This window comes from Prionailurus viverrinus, chromosome C1 (assembly GCF_022837055.1).
Source record: "Prionailurus viverrinus isolate Anna chromosome C1, UM_Priviv_1.0, whole genome shotgun sequence".
NCBI classification, from domain to species: Eukaryota; Metazoa; Chordata; class Mammalia; order Carnivora; family Felidae; genus Prionailurus; species Prionailurus viverrinus.
Window position 1 is genome coordinate 119146771 of NC_062568.1, and position 15847 is coordinate 119162617.

The following is a 15847-nucleotide window of genomic DNA, read 5'->3' on the forward strand; positions in this document are numbered from 1 at the left end:
GTGGACTGAGCCACTCAGGTGCCCGTATCGAGGGTACTTTTAATACAGGAGATCGGTTTCCTGCTCTCAGGGGGGACAGAGGGGGATCTGAATTTCCTTCTACCTGCTGTTGCTTAAGTAACTTTTATTTAAAATAATCAATATGTCAAAATGGCATATTTGGGGGCAACCTGCCCTTGGCGTCCACACTGTTCATGTATCACCATGGTTTCACTACTGCAGCTATAGATTTAAGCCTACAGTAGGGAGAAACCCAAGATGAGGGTGGGGTTCAGCTACCTAAAGACACATATGCTGAGGCTGTAGAAAGACACCTATAGGCGGAAAAGGACCAAGATGACTCCTTGCACCTGCTGTGTCTGTCATCCCACCCAGAGATTTCTTAGATCCAGTATCCCTCTCCTTGAGCTCAAGTGTCAGAAAAACGTTCAACAACAGATTAGGATCCTATACTGAAGACATTTGGACTTGAAATCCAATCACACAAGAGGGCTAAAAAGTAAGAATTTGTTTTTTAACTTACAAGAAAATAGGGTGCATATAAACAAAGCTTCTGTAACATCATCTGTTTCAGCCCTGAAATCCTGTCTTGGAGCCATTTCTTTTGAGATTATTTCCCACTTTCCCGGGACACTCACACACATTTGAGATGCTAACACTCAAGGTTTTCATATTGGATTCTCAGAAGCTTTGGTCTAAATGTCTATTTTAGTGACATTTTAGTGATGACACTTAGTACATTTAGTGATGTACCTCTGGGAGCAGCCAGTGGCTGGTCTGTGCTTCACCGACATTTCATCTCATGCTGAGGAAACAGACTCTGAGAGCTCATGTACTACTATCTCGCTGCAAAGAAGCCTTGGTAAGTGCTGTAAGGGAGCCTGGAGTAAGGAATGGCAGGTGGCCAGAGGCACAGATGTACAATCAAGTCCCAGGAACGCCTGGCAAGGTTTGACGCGGATGGGCAAGAGGGCAGGACGCGAGCTCCACGGGCATGACTAATGAGCAGGCACCGGTTGTCTCCGCACAGGAAGGTGATCTGTGGACACCATGTTAGGAGCTGTTGTCACTTTCTCATTTGACTTTGAAGAGTTACATAAAAGGTTCCCAAACCCTGTTTTTGTTGAGTTAGGAATATTGCCACCAGGGGGCAGCAGCATACAGGGTTACATTTTCTCTGCAGGTGGGAAGAAAAACTAGGAGAATGGAAGAAAAGCAATTAGAATATTTTTGTACAGAAAATTCAATCAAATATAAATCTCTATTATTATTGTTAAAGTTGACAGTTTCATGCACATTGAAGCAGAGAGAGCATAAGCGCCCTGGGCTTGGAGGAGGGTCTGTGCTGAGATACAGGTTGAGTTCAGACAAACCGGACTTGAAATCCCAGCCCTGTTTTTTTATTAACTATGTGATCATGGGGGTAGTTGAATTAGCCTCTAAGGGTGTTACAATGGTTAAGTTAAATTTGTGTCCAGTGCAAGCCAATAAGTGAGAGTTATTGTTATAAGCATATCTTCTGTAGAACTTCAAGTTTCTGTTTAAGAATTTCTTTCTATAAGGAAACATTAAATCATAGATATGAAATTGGAGACTCTTTGGCTTTGTGCATAGCCCAGAGGCTTCAGGAGTAGCTTCATGACAAAGTTCCTGCCTCTACAACTTTATGTAGGGAATCATTTTATAAACTGGCTACTCTTACCACATGCTTCTAAAACACTACAATCTAGAAGCTAGTAAAGTGTGTATAGAGGGTATTAAGTGTGTCATTTCCAGGATTAAAAAAATTAATGGTTCCTTAACTCTTTATGGGATACAGTCCATGTTGCTTAGCATGGCATACTGGGTCTGCCTCACCATCTGGTCACGTCTGTGTAGACACCTAGTGCTGTGCTCCAGGAGTTTGATCTGGGTGCTCCAAGGTGTGCTCCATCAGTATGGAGCATGATAACAAATAGTTCAATGGACTAGAAGTTAAAATACGGTGGATACTGAACATACACTGCTTTAATACAGTTTTGCAGAATCAAGAGTATTCCGATTTTAGCATTACAGGCCTTTCCATTGCGATGGGTCCTGAGTAGAAAATAATTTCCAGAGCGACAGTTAGCATGATGAGGACTGCTAAGCCCCAGTGCAGGTTCTTGGGCTGGGTCCTGGCTTCCGAGGAGCCATGTTGAAAATTGCTCTTCTGGCCACGCTGGTCACGATGTTCTCTGATTTCATCACATCACTTCACTCCTGGGTGCCGTTGTCCAGCCTTTGCTTCTGCCTCCAGTGGATTTTCCATTTCCTTGCTTTCTCAACTACCATCTGGCAAGATCCTTCCTCAAATGTTACCTCTTCTCTGAAGGCTTTTCCATCCTTCCAGAAGCTATCACTCCTTGTCTCTGCTTGCTTTATCATACTGTTCTTCTCCCTCTTGTTCACTCAACACATATGTGAATGCTAGGGTGTCAGTCATTTGACAGGATGCCGACTTTGCATACAAGGACCATTTCTGATTTTATTTTGTGCTCCCAGAGCTTAGCACAGAGGTGAGCACAGACTAGATATTCCATAAGTGTTGGCTAATTGTGAACTAAGAAACAGAAAATAAAGATCAGTGTCATGGACTGTGAGAATCGCATTCAGGAGACCATAGATGAGTCTGATGAGAGGAACAAGAAGGAAAAGGGGAAGAAGTGGAGAGTCTATTGTAAATCTCCCAAAAGCACATGGACTTTGGAGTCAAAGCACAAATTGTTCCATTGTTTTGGCAGAAGTTGCCAGCACCCATTTCCCAGTAGATGTGGGCACCAGGATCCCTTGTCCCCAGTGTATTTCACATTTGCTATCACATCCTAATCTGTGAATTCCATCAACAAAGCCACTAATCGCTTTTTAAATTGCCAACAGAGAGAATATTAAAGGCCATGATATTTCCAGAGGGAAAAACAAACAGAATCAATGAACGTGTAGGGCCACAAGCTGGTGTAAAGGTTAAGAAGCCTACGTGCCTAGAGGTGAAAAGTGCAGGGAGATGGAGGTATAAAAGAGAGATCCAATCTCTCTCTGTGTGTCCCAACCCTTGGGTCTGCCACTGTGTTCTACGTGTCTCTGGGCCATTGAGATCAGCACAATGAAGATCCTGGTCTTGGTGTTGGTTTGTCTACACCTCTCGGAGGGTGTGGAAAGGTGTGTATGGGGATTCAGCTTTATCGTAAATTCCAGCCCTGAGGGAGAATCACAAGCTAGGGTAGAGCAAAGGCCTTCCCCTATAGATCTCATGGAAAGGCAGTCAGATTGTGTCATGATACATGTACCCAAAAACCACAGGGAGTGAAGACTTACAATGGATGGATGGGTGGATGGATGGGTGGACGGATGGTGTGTGTGTGTGTGTGTGTGTGTGTGTGTGTGTGTGTTGTGAGATTAAAGGTGGGTTGGTGTTTTGTTGGCTAAGAAAAAGGGATACAGGATATATGTCCCTAGTTTACAGGAGGGACTTTGGATAAATGGAAATTTATTCTGTGTAAGCCATATGTAAGCAGAAAACCCCAAATACATATTGCAGTGCATTTTCATGCTGGAAATGCTGGAGTGACTGCAGTGGTCAGAACTCACTAAAATCCAGGAGGATTTCTTATAAGAGGCTCTTCTTGGGTAGAGTATAAGAAGGTTTGAAAACCCACATCAGATCAATGAAGGCATTGCTTTCATGGGGAAGGTGAAGGTCACTCCTTTTGCCCTATTCTCTGCAGAATCATTCTGAAGAAAGGCAAGTCCATCCGCCAGGTGATGGAAGAGCAGGGTGTACTACAGACTTTCCTGAAGAACCACCCAAAGGTTGATCCAGCTGCCAAGTATCTTTTCAATAATGATGCTGTTGCTTATGAGCCCTTCACCAACTACCTGGATGTAAGTGAGGGTCGAGGTGGTGTCCATAACTCTTGGCTGATAACTATTCTCAGATACTCATTTAGACCTCTCATTAGCTCTGATTTTGGACTTTTTACTAAACCCAAGTCTCTCCTTCCTCAGGAAAGTATCCGGAAAAGTTATGAGTTGGTACCATTTAACACTATCATATTCCCTCTCCTTCCTTCTTTCCTGTCGTTACTGGCTCACTCTCTAAAGCTCCATTTACATGGTTAGGAGATTCCGAATGACCATGTTCCAGTCAATTGAGCAATCGAAAGGAAGTCCTAGTGATGAGCTGTAGGGGAAAGAGGGAAAGCACAGGCAAAGCAGCCAGGCAAAATCTCCAGTAGCTCCAGATGCTATGTAGCTCCCCATTTGGGAACATACACTGGTGCTCAGAGCAAATATTTGCATGTTCTTGAGACTGCAGTGTCTGCTCAGGGCATCTCAACACACTGGTGTCCCATGGACTGTTTTTAGTGAGATGTTACATGAGTGTCAGATCTAGGAATCTCCTATTTCAAATACCACTTTCTATAGATGGTGGATAAAGAGGTAGGTCAGTGACATGACTGGCCAAAATTCACTGAGAACTCAAATTGTGTCTCAGTGAAGTTCTCTTGATTTCCATGCTACCCTCATTTTTGATTTTCTGGCACCTTGGCTACTATGTGACCAGAGGGAGAAGAATGGTGGGGAAATACTTGACACTGGAAGAGAAAAAGGGACATCGGTGTGTGTGTGTGTGTGTGAGAGAGAGAGAGAGAGAGAGAGAGGGAGAGAGATGTGGGGAAGATGGGTTGTGGGAGACGTAGGAGACAGCATCAAAGGAAAAGACTTCAAAAGGGAATGGCTGGAGAAGGTGCAAGATCTTAGGACATGTTTACACAGCTGAATGTGGCTGCAGCTCCTAAGGAATGACTAGAGACATTAACATTGTCCAGGGCTGGATCCTCCTTCACACCTGACCCTTCCTAGTGTTATAGAAACCAATTAACTCGAAATTCAACCTTGAAAAGCGAAACCATTAGATTCATTAACACACTTGCTTAGCTGACTTTATGCACGTAGCCTTTAGCAATTATCCTAATAAAAAGAAGCTTCATTCTGGAGTCGGGGCCTCATTCCGACTCAAGTATGAGGACCTTCACTTAACTGTGCTTTGTTTACGGACTCATCTTTTGCAACTCCGGCCATACTCCCTGCAACAGTGGATGAACACTGGGAAAGGAGAAAGTGATTGCTTCTCCAGCTTTGCATGTTCGGGCATAAAATGGTAAATCCATGGAGGTATCACCTGATACAAAGTAGAAAACAGTTTGGAAGAAGAAATTGTCTTGCCAGACTCAGCTAGTCAAAGGTTTGCAATTAGGGACAAAAGTGGGGAATATTGAGAGAATCTGACTCCAGATGGAAAGAAGAACCTGTTGGAGGAGAAGCTACTTACTCCCCCAAGGAAATTATTTGGGAAAAATGTGGCTTCTAGTGAGCCAACTTCTTCCCTATTCTTAGGACAAGATTTGGCTGCTTAATACGGGTGATAAACTGTTCTTTGCAGAATTACTACTTTGGAGAGATCAGCATTGGGACACCACCACAAAATTTCCTGATCCTTTTTGACACGGGTTCATCCAACCTGTGGGTGCCCTCCATCTACTGCCAGAGCCAGGCCTGTTGTGAGTATACCACCATCACCACCCACCTACGGATAGGAGCAGAGGGCGACGCAGAGTCAGGATTAAGCACAAGCCCACCATCCAAGTCTAGATGGTGCACCAAGTCTAGTCTTTGTGCATATCCATGATCTCAGCCTCCTTAAATTCAGAACATCTGGAAATCTTGCTCTTGGTCTGTATTTCACAAGTGCTGCATCTCTAGAAAGCGAAAGAAGTAGACCAGGGCTTCCATTCCTTTCTCTATTGATCCCTTTCCTCAGCTCTCTCCTGTGGGCCCCAATTCCTGGCACTTTTGAGTTGACCCATGCTTCAGGAAATGGTAGGTTGGAAGGAATTGGGGCAACATCTGTTTCCCAAGGGGGCAGACTTTTCTGGGGCTATTGATTGCTTTCAGCCCAGAGTCTGAGGCTGAAGCCCAATCCCAGGCTTGGTCTGATGGTCCCAGGCCGTGTATTTTGGAGAGCCACGAATGCTGTATATGTATTTTGGAGAGCCACGAATGCTGCTAATATTTAATTCTGTTTTTCCACAGCCAATCACAATAAGTTCAACCCCAGAACGTCTTCCACCTTCAGAAATAGTGAGCAAACCTATACACTGGCCTATGGTTTTGGAAGCCTGACTGTGCTCCTGGGATATGACACTGTGACTGTAAGTGCTGTTCTTATCCTCCTGTGGGTCTGTCATTTGGCTCCCCTATTCTAGAGCCTTAAGCTGTCAGCGATATCCATGATTACTAATTAGGTACAAATTCCCAGAAGCTGATTCTTGGAAAGAACACCACTAGCCATATAATTAAACCTCTCTCCCAAGACCGGGATAGCCCTACAGCAGTCCTGACTGCTGCAGGCTCTTTACATTGTGCCTCCCCATGACTTTGCTCCCTGGTCTTAACTGTCCTCTTCAACCACCTGGAGCACATCTGCTTCCTCCTCCACATGACTTCACTCTGGATATTTGAAGACCTTCCTTTCACTATTTTCTTTTCTTTACATCAAGCACCCATGGGTCCTATGTCATTCTTGCACGTGGACGGTTCAATATAAAACCAGCCACTGTCCTTACACTGTCCTTGGAAATGAAAACTGCCACCCCAGAAAACAATGGCCTCTACTTCCCCAACACCCACATTCTTTCCAAGACACACATGGTTGGGTCATGTTGTCATCCCTTCATTTTCCATGCCCCACCCTAGGATTGAGCTAAGCGTGAAAGAAGCCAACGTCTTCTCCCTAAAAAAGGGTCTAGGTTCCATTCCCTGGACACCTAAGTCTATGTAGGATTTGTCCACCTGAATTGTGAATCTTTTCTTTCTGCTTGTCCCAGGTCCAGAACATCGTCATCCACAACCAGGTGTTTGGCATGAGTGAGAATGAGCCCAACTACCCCTTCTACTATTCATACTTTGATGGTATCCTGGGAATGGCCTACCCCAACCTGGCGGTGCAGAATGGCCCCACCGTCCTTCAGAGCATGATGCAGCAGGGCCAGCTCACCAGACCCATCTTCAGCTTCTACTTCTCTCGGTGAGCACCCTTGCCCTGGGTGGGTAGGTGCAAATGAGTTGCTGTAGGGGCTTTCAACAAGTCAACATCGCACAGAGCCCAGGTTTTAAAGTTTCCTGACAAGTATAACTTGCTATATGCAATCAATGCATTTCTGAACATTTGTTATTTCATTTTGCAGGGGATTTTATTTAAATACACTAGAAGAATATTTTTTAAAGGTTATTTATTAATTTGAGAGAGAGAGAAAGAGAGATGAGAAAGGGAAGGACAGAGAGAGAGGGAGAGAATCCCAGGCAGACTCCACACTGTCAGCACAGAGCCCGGTGCAAGGCTCAAACTTGTAAACTTGAGATCATGATTTGAGCTGAAACCAAGAGTTGGATGCTTCACTGACTGAGCCACTCAGGTGCCCCTAAATGCACTAGAAGAATTTTTAATTCAGGCCATAAGTCATAAGATGACTCTTTTTAAAAAAATCAACTGGGGGAGCCTGGGTGGCTCAGTCGGTTAAGCGTCTGACTTCAGGTCATGATCTCACACTCCGTGAGTTCGAGCCCCACGTTGGGCTCTGTGCTGACAGCTCAGAGCCTGGAGCCTGCTTCGGATTCTGTGTCTCCCTCTCTGCCCCTCCCCTGCTCATGCTCTGTTTCTCTCTGTCTCAAAAATAAATAAAAACATTAAAAAAATAAAAAAAAATGAACTGTAGTCCCTCACCTTTTGATTAAAAAATTTGAAGTTGTTGTATTAGATTTGTAACAACAGTAGAACCATAGAACTAGCCTGATGATCATTTGGTAATAGAGAGAACAACAATGAAATGATAATTACAATACACATCTGACTTTCCAAAGTGTTCTCATAGCTATTCTTATTTCAAAAATTCTATTGACTTCTTTTTGCCAGAAGGAAATGCAGGCTCAAAGGTAGTCACTATTGAGCAAGGTCACTCACTGACTCACTGGTAGGTGTGAGGCCATGACTCAAATGCAAATATGTTGGTCACAAATCCAAGACCTATCCTACTCTACTGGTCTTGAGCTTTCATGGTGAACTTTATTTACTAATTTTTTCCCCAAACAATGATCCTCAGGGCACCTGAGTCCAAATGTTCAATGACTGGCAGGCCCAGGTTAGGGAACAGAAGAGGCCTGAATCCTCTTAACACCGTCTAGTTACCAACCTGAGCACGACAGGAGCATCCCCATCACTGCCCACTTGAGATCTCTGTCTGTCAGGCCCCTCCAGGTACTCTCTGAGGGCTTTCTTCTTGTTCTCACTTTGTCCTCAGGAGGGTGTCCCTGGGAGGCTTTTAGAGTTTGCTTTCACAGGCCTGGTTTCCAATCCCATCGCCTCTTTTATGGGCATAGTCTGTGTTTCCGTTCTCTGGTACTCTGGGTGTTCCTCCGAGGAGGCTCCTCTCCCTTATGCCTTAAGCCTGGCGGAGCCTGAAGAGCAGGTCAGAGGATGGTACCCCTCTTCCTCTGGTTCCACTGTGTCTGAAGGAGAGAGGGACAGTGAGAGGGGAGGGAGGGGCTGCCTGGCCATGTGTGTTGTGGGAACTCACGCTCTTCTCCTATTCTCCCTAGCCAACCAACCTATGAGTATGGTGGAGAACTCATCCTGGGAGGTGTGGACACCCAATTTTATTCTGGTGAGATCGTCTGGACTCCTGTCACCCGGGAACTGTACTGGCAGATTGCCATCGATGAGTAAGTACAGAGGAAAGTTCCTATGGATTATGGACACCCCTAGAGTGTCCCTCCAGTGTGACTCTATTTCCTGTTCTTGTCATGGCATAAACCTCTTAAAGAGAATCAGCAAACCCTCAGGCTGATTATTCCTGGAGCTCAGTAGACTTTGGCATCTAGCTCTCGACTGAACTCTTTGACTTGGTCACTGAGCCTTGTCATGTCAGCAGGTTGGTCATTCCTAGGTCTCTGTGAATCTACATCTTTGTTCCTGGAAGCTTCATTATCCCAATTAGCGTAGTCTTTACCACTTCCTTCATCAGGAAATGTAATAGCTGTCATGGGTGTTTTCCATGTGCCCAATGTGCTAAATATTTATTTAATATATTATTGCATGTAATCTCCACTACAACACTATAAGGTGGTCAGCAGTATATTTCTTTGCATAGATAAAGAAATCAAGGCTCAGAGGTTAAGTAACTTATCCAAAGTCACACATTTCACACATTTCAAAATTTGAGCCCAAGCATATTTGATCCCCTAACCCACGATCATGAATCAGTTACTTCTACACCCCAAGCCTTCAGGAAATGTCCATCATTGCTGGATAAAGATACATGTCTTTGGCCAGTAGTCGAGACCATCCGACAGCTGAGCCCTACCTATCAGAACAGCCTTCCCACCACTTCCGGATGTGCAGCACGGACCTGACCATGTCCTTGCACCTCGCCATGACTTTCTTGCTTCTTCTCTTTTGACTATAACACCTTAAGTGGTCCTCGTGTCCTTGCACATCCTTCTGAGCCCAGATGAATTCCTACCTCCCTTGAAAAGGCCTCTCAGGGTCTCAGTCTCTCTTTCAGTCCCATAGTCTTACCAGCTTTCATCCTAATATGTATCTCCTCATCTCTGGGTAAGTCACAGTGCAACCGGCCAGTGCAAGGGTAGAGAGACAGGTGAGCAGTTGGATGTCTGACAACTAGTTTAATGTGCCTGGAATAAAGGGATCTTTTCACTTGGACCAATTTCACTCACACTTTAAGTATTTCTTCTCAGAAAAATCCTCATCTGACTAAATGCCTCCCACATCCAGACTAGATCAAGCACTCACCAGGGCTGCAATCAAACTCCATCTGTGTGTTTCTGTTAATTCTGTTGTGTCTGTCTTGTTCACCATTATGTCCAAGAGCCTTAGTTCACCAAAAACACCCAAAATATACGTGGACTGAAGAGGAAGCATAGATAGCAGAAAAAGCTGGATGAGGAAACAGGGACCGAATCACATAGAACCACGTTATGGAGATTACCAGCTACTGCCTTATGGTGTTAGCTGTGGCTTAATGTATGGTGTTATCACATGTCCATTAGAACGTGTTCTTTAAAAACACTGAATATAATTGACTCACCTTTATATCACCATAATTCTTATACGAACGCTTTGTATATAGTAGGTGCCCAATGTGTATTTTTGAAGTGATTCCCAGCTCTAGCTCTTTGGCACTATGTGCCAGGCTGCATATAGGTAGATTAAAGAAGACAAGACATGCTCCCTGCCTCCCCAGAGCTTTCAGTCAGAGCTGGAGTAGTTAGTTACCAGAGCAAGACTGAGGATGTTACTCTGATAATCACAAAGACACAAAAATCACATTACGTGGATTGCAGTTCCGAGGTATGTCCTGAGTTTTGGGGAGAGGCATATCTTCGGAGGAGCAGGGTTGGCAGGTTAGGGTAAAAAGGCACTTCTTTGTGTCAGAAATGCTCGACTCTCTTTGTACTGGTGTTCCCCTCAGGTTTCTCATCGGTAACCAGGCCACCGGCTTCTGCTCCCAGGGATGCCAGGGCATTGTGGATACGGGGACCTTCCCACTGACTATTCCCCAGCAGTACTTGGACTCCTTTGTGAAGGCAACAGGAGCCCAGCAAGATCAGAATGGCGATGTGAGTAACCAGAAGCCAAGATTCCTCTGCACATCTAGGCAGCCTCAGCACAGGAGCCTAAGTGCAATGAGTTCATGAGAGATAGGAGGAGGGATTTGTGGGGAGCTGAGCCCCTGGCAGGACAGAACAGGTGGGGACACAGCATGGCCTTCCAGGCATGAACCCTCAAAGCAAGGAGGGGTGAGGGGAGGGAGTAACACCAACCAGACTGTGAGTATGGGCTGAATGGTTGTCAGGAGGGACGGCTGTTCCATTGCAGCCCTAGGGGCACATTTCACCTTGGTGTGGCCAGTGTCATTTGACGTGTGCCAATAGAGGCAGGTATGTCACATTTCCCCATTCCACCAAGATTTCTTTTTACCTAGAAATACTCCTTTGGCTTTTATCTGAGCAGCCTCCCGTCCCCACCCCCTGATGCCCTTGTACACACTTCTGCAGTTTGCTCCTCCAGCATGCAAGAGTCTCGTTTAGTCAGACCAAATCTTGGCTCCTCAGGGTGTGTGTGTGTGTGTGTGTGTGTGTGTGATGAGTACGTGGACAGGTGCACACAGCAGGGATATGAATTGTGTGAGAGCGTGCTTTTACAGGCTGGGCCTGTGTTTCTTCTCTGTAAGTTGCACTTTCTGAAGGTAGAAATCAGTTCTGGAATGAGTCTAACTCCTTACGGCCATACCAACACAACCCAAATCTGAGAGCTGAGATGTGTTCAGGGAGACCCAGGAAAGTAGAGCACCTGGTCAGTGTTGTGCCTGGGAATCGGGCCTTGCCTTCCATGCTCTCAGACTTTGCTGGAAGGTCAGGAAGGAAGTCTCACAGGGAAAGGGGGACTAGGGCCCTTTGTCTGGGCCCCCTGCCTCCTGGCACGCTACAGCTCTGCCTCTCCTCTCTCTCAGTTTGTGGTCAACTGCAACTCCATACAGAGCATGCCCACCATCACCTTCGTCATCAGCGGGTCTCCTTTACCTCTGCCTCCCTCTACCTATGTCCTCAACGTACGTATGCACTCTGGGCTCCACGGACATGGGATTGGATGGGTCCAAACAGGTGTTTGGTATTCTGGGGAGTCACCAGCGGCAGGGCTGAGGGTGAACAAGAAGCCAGAGACCCCGCAGGTGTCATGGAATATAGGATGGGAACTTCCAGTGGGGGAAAAGCCTTTATATGCAACTATATTGTCATGTCCTTTGTCTCTTCAGAACAATGGCTACTGCACGCTTGGCATTGAAGTCACTTACCTGCCCTCCCCCAATGGGCAGCCCCTGTGGATTCTGGGAGATGTCTTCCTCAGGGAATATTACACTGTCTACGACATGGCCGTCAACAGGGTGGGCTTTGCCCTCTCTGCCTAGACTAGTAAGAGGAAGCTGTCTCCACCCTCCCTGCAGAACTCTGGGGATTGCCCTTCTCTCTCAGCCGACAGCAGCATTTCAGGCTAGTCTGACCCTTTTGTGCAATAGAGTCTTACTTGCAGCAAATAATAAATTAATAATCTCCAAATGTCTTTGCTGTTCCTTCCAAATGTCTTGTGTTCTGCTTAGTTTATTCTAAATTGAAAGTTAGCACCAGCTCCTTGGGAAATCAGTGAATTGACTAATGGGCAAGAACAGGGGAGCAGAGAGCTCAGAGTGAGGATCCACAGCACAGACGTTAAGGGCGCAGTAGAACCTACATGGGGAACTGTGGCGGAGGCGAACTGCACTCCCAGCACTCTCCCTTCCAACACATTCTCCTCTCCATTCTTGAATGTTAGAGAAGAAAAAGAAACCTTAGTGAGCATTTCAAACTAATGCTGTATCAAATCTGATCAGACAACACAGTAGGTTTTGTTGTTGTTTTTGTTTGTAGGTTAGCAACACAGCTTTAATGTATGTTGACATTATCTGATTTTTTCACAGACCCCCTATCACTACTGGTGCTCTCAGGCTGCTCACATACGCACTTTACCTGCCTGGGCCTGACTGCTTTTGAGTTTAGAAACCCCATCTCATTTTACAGTGGAAGAAAGCGAGGTGTGGACAGGTAGTCATACGGCTAGTGTTAAAATCAGATCCAGATTCAAAGTATTACTTTTATTGTGCTGCCACGTGATGAAGTCTGCTATGTGGAAGCCATGGACGCATGCAATTATAAATGAGGCGTGGCGTTGGCTCCCTAGGGATTTTCTATCAAGTAGAGCCTCTGGCTCCAGAGCAGTTTTCTGATGGCAGTAAGACCAGTAGCTGAACTTGCCCTCCATGGTAGGTTATGAGCAATCATCTGCAGTGGGTTCTTCGACCGCAGTAATGCTGCCTTTGGGGAGCTAAGAACTGGTGTGGCTCTGGGACTCAAAATTGTTTCAAGAAATGTAATTAGAAAGATGTATCTGAGAAGAAAGATGCAAAGAATTCTCAGTCCAGATGTGCGTGGGTGGTGGTGGTGGATGGAGGTGTGCCTTTCTCCACAGCATCGCATCATTCCCCTCTACCAACATACAATGTTATCTTATGGAGCCTAATGTCTGCACTTTGGACATTGCTTTTTCTTTCTTGTGTTTCTCTTATGGGAGATACAGACTTTTTTGGCAATTCACAGAAACTTCCCGCGGCTTGACGTCTATTCCACATTGTCTATCATCGTAGGATGGGGACAAGATTAATATGTGTGTTTCCCACCTGCCAGTATATCATGCTGTCCCCATCACACTAATAAAAATCTTGCCTGTCTGATTCTTGTATCTTATGTGATAGAGACTGGGGGACTGGGGAGAGAAAAAAAGAGAGTGCAGGAGAGATGGAGAGAGAGAGCGAGAGAGAGCCCAGTGGGTCAAAAAAGGCAAAAGAAATGAGGTGTAATGGACATTTTAAGAAAGGGGGGGGGAGGTAAGGGGGAAGAGAGAAGGGATAGACACTATGGATGGGGGAGGTGACAATAGAGACTTGGAATTTGGAATTTCTTGGTGGAGATGTTTCACAACAACATCTGTGGAGGGGAACGTAGGATAAAGATTTTGAGAAATGTTGCCTGTGCTTACAAATTAGAGGCTTTTTAATGTTCTTCAAGAGTAGAAAGATTGGAATTCCCCTGTAATTGTTTTTGGCAGTTATAATGTGCTTTTTTAAATGTGAATTCATGCAGAAAGTGGCCACATGGGACCCCAGCCTATATTTGGGTTATAATTGTAAAACAGGCTCTAGAGTTTTCCTTCCATTTGACTGTTTCTCATGGCATCATCACTGGTGAAGTATCATTAATTTATTCATAATAATTAATCAAAATCTCAATTTGTGTAAGCAAAATCTTCCTGATCCCAGACATCTTTCTGTTTGTCCCCTGCCTACCAGCCCCCACTCCACATGGAGGTAATTACTCCCCCTTCCTTCCTCCCACAGCACTTTGTCCCGCTGACAGTGCACTATAGAGTGCACTGTATTTTATCCATTGCACATCTGCCTCCCCAACTCGATTATGATCTGGAGGAAACAGAATGATTATTTTTTTCTTTAAATCCCCAGATCTGACATGTGTTGCAAATGCCTGCTACGCAACCAGATTCGTGACAATACAAGTGAGATCAAGGCTGTTACGGTGAATGGTGCCTGAGAGTGGCAGGAAGAGGGAAGGGATCACAAAGGAAACCGTGTTAGATTTCTCCTTGAGGTATGAGTAGGAACTGACTGGGTAGAGAGTGTGAGGAAAGGCATCTCATGCAGAGACTGGCATAGGGCAGCACGGAGGCTGGAGACAGTTTGAGGAGTCGTAGAGCAGCAGGAAATGTGAACTGGCTGGACACAGGTACCCAGAGAGGATAGCAGGAAGTGAGGCTGCTAAGGCGGGCTGTGATCAGACGGGCAGGGCCTTGCTAAAAGTCTGGACCTGATTCTCTAGTCAAGGGGACCCATACTGGGCTTTAGTGGAGAGACCTAGGATCCGATATTTGAGGAACAGGGCTCTGCTGGCAGGGGTCCTCTGCTGCTCTGCAGCCCGCAGCTGGGGCTCCCCAGGTGCCAGCATCTGTACAGACTCAACCCTAGATGCATCATCTTCGTTCCTGGGAGAGCTTCTGCTCTAGAACTCTGGCCATTTTCCTAGGCTCATAATCACGGCTGAAACCTCTAAACAGATATGAAAGACCTCTTTCTATCTGACTCACCAAACCAGAATTAGAGCCAACCTACAGTAGTGAGCTCTTGGCTTCCCCCCCTTCTTAGCTCCACTCTGACTCTGCTCTTACTATGAAAATGTCACCAGAAATGCCAGAACTGCTCTCCACGCCATCCTAACGGGAGGTTTTGATCGAGGCCTCCTTCTGTGTGCCAGCACATCAAAGCCATGTTCGGAAGAATATTATCTTTTTGAGAAGATTTCATGAGTAATGATTTCACTGAACTTGGCCACAGCAGGTGGGGGCTCTGGCAACAAAATAGGCTGCGTGGGGCCCTTGGGAATGGACAAATGTAGACCCGGAAGCAGGCCTTAGGTTGGATTTCTGGTACTCTGCCTGTACAGCTACTCCAGTTTCACAGAGATAAGGAGGCCCCTGCAGGCTCAGACCTTATGCAGACAGTGGGGGTCCCGAGGCCTTTGTGCTGGACTGCAGCAGAGATGGGGCAGCGCTGCTTTGAGCTGTTAAGTCACAAAGACCCTAGCCCTTTCCCTTCTTCTTTGTAACCGGGGGTCCTCTCCAGCAAAGAGCAGGGAGCAGAGATCCAGCCCCCAGCTTCGACACGCCAAGGTTCGGTTTGGATATTACCATGCCATTTCTCCCTTGGCCTGACTTTTCAGGTTGTTGTTTTCTCTCTCTCTTATACATGCTCTAATCCCAGAATGTAAAAATTGAGGTCCTCTGTGGGTTGAGAGAAAGAGCATTCCAGAGGCCTAGAGGGGGTGTTCCAGCAGGTCAAGCATTCCCTGAATGCATCTACACCAGGGCACTGCTTCTGTAGCTTCCAGACCAGTAGAGGAGGTTATTTTGACTCCTGCTATGTCCCCAGGCCTTGCCACTCTTTCGGATACATGGTAAGAACTCAATTTATATGATGATTGACAAATGAAATAGATGATGTAAGGGGAAGTGGCAAATTTTTGATTCAGTGAGTTTAATGTCAGTCTGGGAAAGCAACAAATCCGGACCTGTCTAATCCATGCCAGGAACTCA

The 15847-nt window shown here is 45.9% G+C and overlaps 1 protein-coding gene across 1 annotated transcript; it reads left to right on the forward strand.

The window, feature by feature from the left end:
* Window positions 1–3121: 3121 nt before the first annotated feature.
* LOC125173923 (pepsin B) lies at window positions 3122–12062 on the forward strand. Its single transcript, XM_047873581.1, has 9 exons — window positions 3122–3177; window positions 3744–3900; window positions 5462–5579; window positions 6112–6230; window positions 6906–7105; window positions 8674–8796; window positions 10566–10713; window positions 11607–11705; window positions 11910–12062. Exons 1-9 carry the CDS (start codon window positions 3122–3124, stop codon window positions 12060–12062), a joined length of 1173 nt encoding a protein of 390 aa, XP_047729537.1.
* The last annotated feature ends 3785 nt before the right edge of the window (window positions 12063–15847 follow it).